The 11,308-nt window shown below is 46.4% G+C and overlaps 1 protein-coding gene across 1 annotated transcript; it reads right to left on the bottom strand.

The window, feature by feature from the left end:
• Positions 1–6,272: 6,272 nt before the first annotated feature.
• Positions 6,273–10,567, bottom strand: LOC141575160 (uncharacterized). Its single transcript, XM_074353791.1, has one exon. The coding sequence runs from the start codon at positions 8,946–8,948 to the stop codon at positions 7,938–7,940; it is 1,011 nt and encodes a 336-aa protein (XP_074209892.1). The 5' UTR covers positions 8,949–10,567; the 3' UTR covers positions 6,273–7,937.
• Between the last annotated feature and the right edge of the window lie 741 nt (positions 10,568–11,308).

Below are 11,308 nucleotides of genomic sequence, written 5' to 3'. Positions count from 1 at the left end.
AAAAACAGTTTAGAATGACTCATCCTCTGGTGCAGTGTTTAAATGGAAGGTGATTTGGAGCAGTGGACAAAATAGAGGCAGGGAAAGTAAAAAAAAAAAAAAAGTGGAATATTGATGAATAGATAAAGTCATTTCAAAGATTCTGATACTAATCCAAATCCAAGCATGATAAGGTGTCTTTCCGGGCCACGTGGACAGCAACATGAATACAACAGTATTCTCATGATGCACACCGGCCGAGCTCTCTCTTCAATATTGTGTGGGTTTTTACTTAGCTATTATCTGTTGCACTTTTGTTATCTGGTGGCCTCAGATTCAGTAGCCTAAATGCGGAGTGAAATGAAGAATTGAAGTGAGGAACACTTCTGTTTCCTGAGAACTTTGGTTTATCAATGTATAATTAGAGGCACTATGTTTGAATAGAAAAGCAACCACATAAAACCTGCTTGCCGGCATTTCATACCCATCAGGACAGCTGCTATCAAACCAACAGAAAATAATACATGTTGGCAGGAAAGTGAGGAAACCAGAACCCTTGAGTATTGCTGGGGGGAACCTAAAATGGTGCAGCTGCTGTGGAAATCAGCATGCCAGTTGCTGAAAAAATTCAACATAAAATTACCATGTGACCCAGAAATCCCACCTCTGGGCGTGTACCCAAAAGAACTGAAAGCAGGATCTCGAACAGATATTTGGACACCCACGTTCCTAGAAGCATGTAAATACAACAACCAAAAGGTAGAAGAACCCAAGTGTCCACAGATGAGTGGATAAGCAAAATGTGGTATATACCTGTGATGGAATATTATTCAGCCTTTAAAAGGAATGGAATTTTCACACATGCCACAACGTGGATGAGCCTTCAGGACATTATGCCAAGTGAATTAAGCCAGTAACAAAAAGGCAAAACTCTATGGTTCCACTAATATGAGGTAATTTATAGTCAAATTATGGAGACAAATTAGTATGGTAGTTGCTAGGGGCTGGAGGAGGAGGGAACAGGGAATTAGTGTTTAATTGGTATGGAGTTTCCATTTGGAAAGACGAAAAAGTTCTGGAGTTGGTGGTGACAGTGGCTGATTAATGTGAATACTTAATGCCACTGGACTGCACACTTAGAAATGGCTAAAATGGTAAATTTTATGTTACAACTTAAAAAAAAAAAAAAAAACCCTCACCAGAATAAGACTGTGGTCCAAAATGCTGGAGTTTTGAATAAAAGTCCTCCTGCAATGAAAGAAGAGTTGTCAGCGCTGAGGGACAGATGTGAGCAATCTCAGCAGATGGGAACGAGGACATTGGAGGAAAGAGCACCTCAGAGATGTCCAGACTTGCAAAAAAGTAGAGAGCCTGGGAAATTGCAAAGCTGGGGCTCTTTGATGCTGATGGTGCGACAATGAACTCTGAGCAGAACATCTCCGTCCGGGCAGCCATCAAAGAGCCCTAATTGCCAGAGCCACTCCCAAGGACAAAGTCTAATGACAAATTCTACTCAAAGCAAGCAGCATCCTTCTCCTCCGTAGCTGGCTACCAGGTTCTGCACAGAGGTGCAGCCGGGGCGCTCCCTGCAGTGGGAGAAAATGCTGCCCCTGCCTCTGCTGCTTCACCAGTAACACATCATCACTCATGGTGTCCCCAGGGCCCACTGAGAAAGCGGAAGGAAAGGTCATCAGAGCCCCAGTGGATATACGCCATCCCACCTACAGTCTAACAAAGAGCTGACGTGACATTCAAAGGAAAGAAAAAGCGAAATGTAATTCGTCCAACATCTGTTTTTATTATTTCCCAGGGACACAGGCAGTGCTTTTCCATCTTCAGTTACAAGAACTGGACTTACGGTGCTCAGGTGGCTAAACACCTGTGGGGCAGATGGAGGAAGAACACAGAATTTCTGAGTACCAAGATCCAGTACCTAAAACAGAATGAGGTGTAATGATGTGGGACTGGATCTGTTCAAAACAGTGATAGGGACTCACTGACTGTTCAAAATCCCTTCTGTGCTTGAAGTCTTTACAATAAGGGAATTTTGTTCCCTGGCTGGAGCTATAGGCCACACAGAATAAATACAACATATTAAGATCCAGAAAGAGTTGAGGAAAAGCAAACTTTAGGAGATAATCTTTCTCTGAAGCCCAAAGGTTGATCCAGAGGAGAGAATGATGTCCTGATAGGATTCGGCTCTAAATGCTACATCCCACGAATATCATCTCACCAAATCTGAGACCTGAAGAGAAACAACCAGGTTTCTTTTTCTTTCCAAAATTCAGCCTCGAGTAGTGATTGCCTGCTCTATCTGAGAACTTTCGTTTGTCAATGACTGTATGACTAGACGCACTAACTTTGAGCAGAAAACAGTAACAGTGTGAAAACTGCTCACCGCCACTTCACACCCATTAGAACGGCTGTTATCAAAACAGAAAATGACACATGTCGGCGGGAAAGTAAAGAAACCGGAATCCTCGTGTGTTGGGTGCACGAAGTGCTTCCATCGCTTATCCATTTGATTATTTAACAGGTATTTAATCAACACATAACTATTAAGCAACATGTGTCTATCAAAGAGGGAAAAAAAGATACAAACTCGAGGAGTGGTAGTCCTAACCACGTGGTCTTAGCCCCTCCATTTTTAGCCTCCTTTGTCTTAATGGCAATTCCCAGACTAGAGACAAACATTTGGGACAACAGGGTTACTGCTGAGGACTTTGCATATTTAGCGAAACAGAGAGGGCTTCACCTCTCTGACCATGATTCCTCCACGCCCCCAGCTCCCAGCTGTGCCCACTGCCAAGACACTAGTGCATGTCCCCTTGTGCTGGGCTCAGCTCAGCCCCCACATTCTGGCACAGCGGAGCAAAAAGCAGAGACAGGAAGACTCCAGGTGTGCTACCTCCTAAATCTGGCCCCCAGCTCCAGAAGCCCACAGCCCCCCGAGCTGTGTTCACCGAGGCCCCAGCAGCTGGGGCAGCTCTCCACAGCCAGAGCCTTGAACTTGGTCGGGGGAAGCCCCTGGAAGAGAGATGTCATGCAGATCACCACCTGTGTCCTCGCGGGAGGGGCAAAGAGCCTATCACGAACAGGAAGACCATCTACATTCCCCTCTTGGGATCCAAGAGCTCCGTTTTCTGACACACTGTAAACAAAGTTTCTTCTGTTTTTTGTTTTTTTTAGTTATTGTGAAAAACAGGATATAAATTTGACTAGGTCCTAATGGGGAGAACCAAGGCTAGGATATAGCTTCCCAGGAAACTATTTTCCATAGGGAAAAATATCCTGGTTCTCTTGAAGACCCAACGAACAGTGTCCATTACCGCTGAGGCATCTCTTCCTAAGATTCCTGGATGGCAGGTCTGTGCTTGGAGGAACTGCTTCCTAATCAAGTCTACGCCAAGCAGAGGTTCATCAGCCCATTTGAAGCTTTCAACTTCACCAAAAAAAAAAAAAAAAAAAATTTTTTAACCTTCTTCAACCTTTTCGGATCTTTCGAAATGGAGAAACAGGAGACAAGACTTCAGAAACAGGACTGTCTCTGCACATTACAGCTCCAAATAATATGAAAATACAATACTATGAAAATATAACCTCTCCCCCAGCCCTCACTTCAACTCAGTAAGATTTAAGTCCGAAGTCTATAAATCCCCCAATAATTCAACTTTAGATTTATAAGTATGGCTGGCAGTATCATTCCTCAATTGTTCAAGTATTATAAAGTGACTTATATTTGGGAGAGTGGTGAAGTCATACACGCTTTCATAACGTTACTTTAATTTGAACCAAAATCTCATGGTAACAGAGGAGCAGAGGGAAACACCCCTGCACCAATTCGGAGCATTCATATATGGAGGGAAAACTGTCCCCAGTAGCCATTTCAGTTACTTAAAAATAAGAATGTTAAAAATTAGATTTTCCTTTCTTAGGAAACTTTGACTAAAACATTGTTACATTATTGTTCTGGGTAACAAAGCGCATTAGTCAATATGAGCTCTAATTTACCTTTCGTTTTTCATGATGTACTTTTTTCCTAATATACGTTCAATGACTATAATAATCCATGACTCCCACTCTTGCTCATGATACACTTTGTTTTCATTATTATCATTCATTTATATAAGGTTAATCAAAATGCCCATTCAATCAGAGCTATTTATAACTTTTTTTTTTTATCATTTGCACATAACAAAAACAACCAAACCAAAAATAAAAAAAAAAAAAACCCTAAGTATTGCTAAGTACTAAGGGCAGATGAGAGTTTAAACATCTTTGGACATCTGGCCCGTTCATCACTTGTCACTGAATTTTAAAAATAGGTTTTCAATGATGTTATGTTTATAATTAAGAAAAAAAAATAACAGGAAGAAAATGGGCATTGAAGCAAAGGAGATTTCCCGAACAATGAATAGATTGCATTTGACAAGGGCAATAACCCTCCCAATCACGTCTTTTGCTCTCATTTGCTATAAATACACAGGCCAGCGGAAGCACGGCCCACTGTTGTGACCCTCAGCGCTGTTTCAGCTTCCTGGTCTTACCTAGTACATTAAGACATATGGTAAGACTTTCCCTAGATCTGGAGGATTTATAGCTCTCCCACAAGGGATGAGAACAATCCCCTAGCGCCTGTAATATATTCTGATTTAGATATTTAAATTCACCTTTTAAAGTATTTTTATTCCAACGAGTTGTTTTCCCAAATGACCTATCTTGGTTTCATTTTTTTAACATAATATATACAAACACATACACAGTTCCTCTGCTCCACAGAAAGTGTTTTAAATACAATATGGACTTTTGACAGTAAGATTTATATAAAGAGAGCAAACACTTGGGAGATTAAATTTACACGTACATTCATGAAACACAAGCAGTCAAGCTCTATCTGTTCCTTTTGCTGCCCCCTTAATAGAGCCTTTTTAAAGAATAATTGTCTTCAACGTTGGCTGGAAAATACCTGCAGCATTTTTGTCATTTTCAAAACACCATAAGGTCAGTACACTTTATTACCAAGTTATCGAGGAGATTAGGGAAAAAAAGTGCCATTTATCATAAATACTTCGTAAACATGTTTGCATTATCAATGCATTCCAGTATTAAATGATACACTGACTATTTAGATTCACTTGTAAGAACACAACTGCTGTATAAATCATGCATGGCCCAGTTACAGATGCTATTCAACATCAGTACTTTTACTCTTTTCATGGAAATCAGTTTCAGCCTAGTATGATCGTGATGCTTTGAAAACTAAACGCGTCGTGCATCCATGATCTGTTTGAACAATAGAAATTTAACTGAACAGCAAATGATTTTGCATTCCAATAAATATAAAACTTAGAAATAAGTCTCAGCCTGTCCAGTGAGCAAGAGAGAAAGCAAAGCCTGGGAAGAATTTAACTGGAAAGAAAGTGTAATTCACAAAAACCTTAAATGTAAAGCAGACAAGCTGTGAGATTCTGTGTTGTCTTCTAAAACACACTAGACGGTTTCTGCTTCCAAAAATCCATGGTTTAGAGAAGAACTTCTTTTTATACAGATACGACTCAGGAGTTTATCTTAAATGGGGGTGAGGGGGACGGTGGGAAGAAGAAATAATTGAGGGAAGACTTCCATTAGCTCAACCCTTAGGCTAATCTGTTGCGTGTGTAGTTTCCACACTAGTAAGCAACTTGTAGGAAACACTGCAGCTGAGTGCAGGAGAGCTGGAAACTGTTCCCCCGGGGTACCATATCACACAAAATGACTTTGCTGTATTCCTTCTCCAGCCTAGCATCCTGGCTCAGGCAGGAACACAGCCATCTCGCCCCCAGGGCAGCTTCATGTCATTAGATAAGAACCCTCTGCTCCATCACTCTCCCTGAAATCTTCTGACCAGAAGCAGCTCAACCAGGACAAATCAGCCCCTATTCTCTCTGTATGTTTCTTTTCGTTTGCCTGTTTCCCGATTTGTGTCCCTTTGCCTGGTACATTCTGCACGACGTTGTTAACTGAAACCACACAACTGGATGAATTCACAAGTTCTCACACACTCACAATACACTTTTACACTCAATATACCAAGTGTGGATTTACTGAGTTTACATTATGTAAAATAGCTTATGCTATTTACTTACATCCTACAATGTTACAATAAGTACTATGTCCATAAAAATGCAAGAGTAACTTTAAGCACCATTTCAGTTAGTCCTTAGCCAAACCTATTAGTTAAGGTTTCATGCAATATCATACTTTAAAGTACAGAACACTAAAATCAAACAGTAATTTACACAAACCTAAAGTAGTAACTTCACATTTTCCTAATCTACTCAATTACACGCAGGAACTTTCCAGTTAATTAAAAAAAAAACTTGGTTTGCTTAGCATGCTGCAACTTATAACTCAGATGTCCTTTGGCAAACAAAAGGGTAAAACTACCTTCAATGAGGCGTTTTTGGCTTAGAAGCACAAAAATACAGTAGTATTCCTCCAGACAACATGCATTTTCCATTTCCAAACATCCTCTGGACCCTTATAAGAACTTCATCCCTGAAAACTGACATTACTTTCTAGTTAAGAGGCATCACTCACACCATTGTTAACCTAGCAGCATACCCCGAATCCTAGGCATCACTGCCAACTACCATCCCCTTTGTATTACCTTCCACCATGTGCAGTAAATGATTCACAACTCATTTGGGGTCAAGGCAAAATCCTTCCTGAATTGCATGTAATAAAACATGTGAAAATTGGCCGACGGCATGGCTCAAAAGGCTTTGCTTCAGATTCTCTAGGAGAAGAACCTCCGATGTAGGATGATGGTGTAGAGCTCCTGTGTTTCCTAATAAGACAGCTCCCAGCAGAAAGTTTCCCACGTTTTACAGTGACATCTATCAGCCAGACCCGGGGAATCCCAACGTCACTCAGCTTTCTTCAGCACCACTGTTTGAGAACAGCTTCTATCCAGAGTGGAAAGTGCATTGTTAAAATATGAGCAATGCCCTTGCCTGACATTAAAACCAAACCATTAGCTATTCATTTACCCCAGGCTATCAGCACCACAAACACCAACCAGAAATTTCAACAACTGGCCATCCCCTGACACACACCCCAGGCAGGCTGAGCTTGGCATGGTTCTGAGTTCTGTAAAAATTCAATTAACCCAACCATCTATTAGACAGATACATAAAGACCAGGGGAAACTATTATCCATGTTAGAATGTGTGGTGTGTAATCTCGTTAATTTAAGGTTTGAGCAGAAACCCTGCTAAGTTTTAGTGATTCTATATCAGGAAATTACACGATATTTAGAACCTAGAAATTATTTCATGAAAGGCATAAACACAATGTTACCTCAGAAATGTAATCAGATTATCAACTAATTTCTCAGACCTGATAAATGCTAAGGAGACCTGGGAAGAATCCTTTTCAGGGGTAAAATCGGGAAAGGTCTGGGAAATTGGATTGCTAAACTTCTCTTGCGAAATTCTTCTTAAGGGCCTACACGTGAAGCTCCGTAATGACGTTCAGCTGTTCTGACTCACTGACGTGCCAAAACGTACTCCAAACCCAAGTATTGTGAAAACAGAAAGTCTTGAGACGATTTCACCAAAAAGAAACACACCCAACTTTCTTCTTCTCCCAGACACAAATTCACAAGGTTCAGACAGCACCTATCTGTTGGACACTGAGTTCGCCCCAAACTCTGCCACATTGAAAGGGGAATCTTAACGAGCTATCCTTTCCTGGTCGAACTCTCTGCAGACACAAACCGCTGACCATGTCCACACTCCAGACTCTCAAGTGATGGGAAGACGTTACAAACCTGTCGGACTTGCTCTTCCTCCTTCAAAGGAAAAGCCCCACAAGGCTGCCCGCGCCCCATCCCCCGCGCCTTAGCAGCAACTCCTAACCAAAGCCAAGTTCAAGAAGGCAAAAGCAAGAAAGCCGCCGGCCCATTTCCATTACACTTAGTGAACGAAACCCCAAGGGTTCAGAAAGTTTGAGGGGGTCCCAACCGAGGACCAAACGTGGGCTCTCACCCATGGCAAAACCTCGAAAACGGGTAACTGGAGAAGGCGCTGTAGGAGGAATCCAAGCCGCGAACCCTCCTCCTCCGAGACTCGCCGACCGTCTCCCACCCCGGAACTCCGCCGCCCAGACCACGTCCGCCCCGCAGCCGTCGAGCCCCGGCGCCCGGCGCGCCCCGGGAGTGCGCCCTCCCCGCCCGGCCCCAGCGCGCCCCGCGGGGCGAGGAACTTACCGCACCGCTTGCACAGCACCCGGCTGACCTCCTTCTTGAGGTTCCGGCCCGTCTCGAGAGGGGGGAAAGATGCTCGGAAGGCGGCCGGCACGCGGCTACTGCTGTTGGTCTCGGGCTCCATGAAGAAGATGTACCTGCTGTCCTCCTTGAGCCGCCCGCAGGAGGGGAAAGCGGGGTAGCCCCAGGCGCCTAGGCGCACGGTGAGCAGCGAGTCTTTCTTCAAGCCGCCGGCTTTCACCGCCCACACCTGGTGCACCTTCACCAGATAGGGCGCCTCTTCTCCGGGGTTCGCGGCGCTGGGCGCCGGGGCCGTGGGCCAGGAGGGCACGGTCCCGTTGGCGGCGGGCAGCGCTCCCGGGCTCGCGGCTGGCGGCCGGCGCTCGCCTCCCCACGCCCCTGCCTCGCCCGCCGCCGCCGCCGCCTTCCTGTCGAGTGCCCCCTGCTGCCGCCGCGGCGGGTGCACCTTCCCCTCGATCACCACCGCGGCGCGCTGAGCCAGCTCCTGCACCGAGCCCACGCTGGGCGGGGACGCGTAGCACACCGAGGCCCCCGCGGGAGCCGCCTCTTCGCCGGCGGCCGCCCCCGGCGCCAGGGCCGCGGTCCACAGTAGCAGCAGCAGCAGCGGCGGCGGCGGCGGCGGCGAGCGGGCCGCTTGGCCGGGGCGCGGGGCTCGGGGGCCGGTCCTCCCGGAGCGGCGCGGGGCGCGTCGCCATCTCATGGTGCGAGGTGCGTGCGGGCTCCTGGCTGTCGGTTCGGACTCTGCCTGGCTCTCTTGCGCTGCCTCCTTTTTCCTCTCTCCTCCTCCCCTCGTACGCCTCCTCCTCCCCCCTTACCCTCCTCCTTTATTTATTTATTGAGGGGGGTGGTGTAGGAGAGTTGTTTATGGGAGGAGGAGGAGGAAGGGAGAGAAGAGGTGGGTGGAACCACAGAAAGGCGAAGAGGTATACGGGCGAAAAAAATAAATAAAGCAAAATAGAAAAGGAAAAAGAAAGCCGCCGCCACCGCCTCGGTTGCTGGGAGTGACAGGTCCTCCCCGCGCCGCCGCCGCGCCCGAGCCCTGCTGTCGGGGCTGCTGTCACCGGAGGAGGACGTGGAGGTGGAGGAGCTGCTGAGCGGGTAACAGTCCTTTGTGTGAAGTGATGCTGCGGCGGCTGCTGAGGCTGCGAGCGAGCGGCGGGGCGAGAGCGCGAGGGAGAGAGCCCTGGAGGCGGAGTTGCGTGCCTGGAAATCGCAGGGTGGCCGCGGCGGCGGCGGCGGCGGCAGCGCCCTGCGCCTGGCCGGCCTGTTTACCTGCGGTGCGAACTCGCCCCGCGCTTGCCTTCCCCATGCTGATGCCCGAGCCCGGCCCGAGAGTCGGTCCTCCGGGGTCTTCCCTGGCCTGCGCGCCTCCTCGCTCGCCGTCGCCCCGTTTGCTGCAATGGGAAGCCGGCTGCAGTCCGAGTGGGCTGCGGAGGTTTGCTGGGAGTGAGAGGTGACGCTTCGGCGACTGGGGACCTGTTAGCCGGCGCAGGAAGGAAGTGGGCTCGCGGGAGGTGCGGGGCCTCGTGACAGAAAAGTTTTGGGTGCACTGGTGACTGGAGAGTCCGAAGGGAGCAACATGTTCGCAGGAGGCAGGCTGCAATTAAAACAACTTTGTATCTCGCTCGCCCTCCCGCTGCCGCGCACGCACGGGGAGCGCTTCAGCTGTGCTGCCCCTAGCACGCTGCCCTTGGGTGACGAGTCCGTCTTGCTGACACTTTACTTTTCTCCTACGGAAATTCCTGCTTCGCCCTGATTTTATGACCTGAGCGCGACTGCTGATACTCCTCTCATTGCTCGAATAAAATAGTTGCTCAGTAAGGCTATTTTGTATAAAGTTTATGGCACTTCGTCAACTAGTCAGTTTAAAACAAAAACAACGGAATGAGAGGAAAGACGCCTCTGTGGTTGCTGGAACGAAAGCTCCCAGGTGTGAGGAGCTGGAGTTTAAATACCGTTCCTTCTGAATACCGCCGCCCGCTCCGCACCTAACTCACCCCACCTGCGTCTGCCACCCCCACCGTCCCGCCCAACTTAAGGAGCTACTTTTAAATTAAGACTCCATCATCTCCCAGGGATGTTCTTTTCAAGCCAGTACCGCTCAAAAGAAAGAGCATTTTAACATTGAAAGGAAAATATTTCTCTTACGCTCTTTAATGGTGAAAAATATATTCAATGACCTAATTAAAATTGAGTTCAAATTCTTTGTTATTCAATAGCCTACTAGAGCCACAGTGAAGAATTTAAGGTTTTTAAAGCACTCTAACTTTCTAATATCCTTTACTCTGGGGTTCTTTAAATTGCCTACAGGAGTTTCTTGAAAGTAAATCACATTAGCTTTAGATTTTTCTATATAAAAAGTAAAAGATTATAAGCCACAAAGTTTTTGTTTATTTGTTGTTTTGTCTTTTTTTTTTTTTTTTTTGGTCTTGGCAGAATATAGTTGGCTAGAAAACAATGTCTTATTCTCTCTGAGTCCAGCTTGGACAGATGGGGTCCGGATGCTCACTGTGTGTTTCAACATATGGGGATTCCTATTTCTTACTGCCTCATGGGGTGTTTCAAGATATCAGCATAGTGCAGGTCTGGCCTCCAGTATGTGTTCTCTTAGATGCTTGTGTTCCTACTGATGGATTGAGAGCGGTCAGACCTCCCATCCTACTGGTGTCTTCACTTTTCTTTGACCTGACCTCACACATTTCTGACTCTTGCCCTGTTTGGTGTTGCAACTCTAGCCTAGAACACTTTCTCCCTTCATCTCCACCTTGAAACTTAGACCTTTTATCAGTTATTTGCTGTGTGACAAAACATTCCAAAACATGTTGGTCTAAAACAATGTTGACTCATGGAGATCCTGCGGGTTGGCAGTCTTGACTGGGCTCAGCCAGGGAGTTCTGTGCTCACCTGGGCTCACTGAGGGCTCTGCTCAAGGCTAGCTAGTCTCAGTTGGCCTCAGCTGAGACAGCTCAGCTCTTAAAGGATGTAGTCTCTTTCCCTTCAACAGCCGTAACTGGGCTTGTTCATAGCAGCTGGACATATTCCAAGAGAACAGCCAGAAGC

The sequence above is a fragment of the Camelus bactrianus genome, chromosome 26 (assembly GCF_048773025.1).
Source record: "Camelus bactrianus isolate YW-2024 breed Bactrian camel chromosome 26, ASM4877302v1, whole genome shotgun sequence".
NCBI lineage: Eukaryota > Metazoa > Chordata > Mammalia > Artiodactyla > Camelidae > Camelus > Camelus bactrianus.
The sequence above is the reverse complement of the archived record's forward strand: the minus strand, read 5'-3'. Positions and strand labels throughout refer to the sequence as shown.

Bases quoted from the DNA above. Each gene is read 5' to 3' on its own strand.
- LOC141575160 (XM_074353791.1), bottom strand. From the start codon at position 8,948: ATGAGATGGCGACGCGCCCCGCGCCGCTCCGGGAGGACCGGCCCCCGA.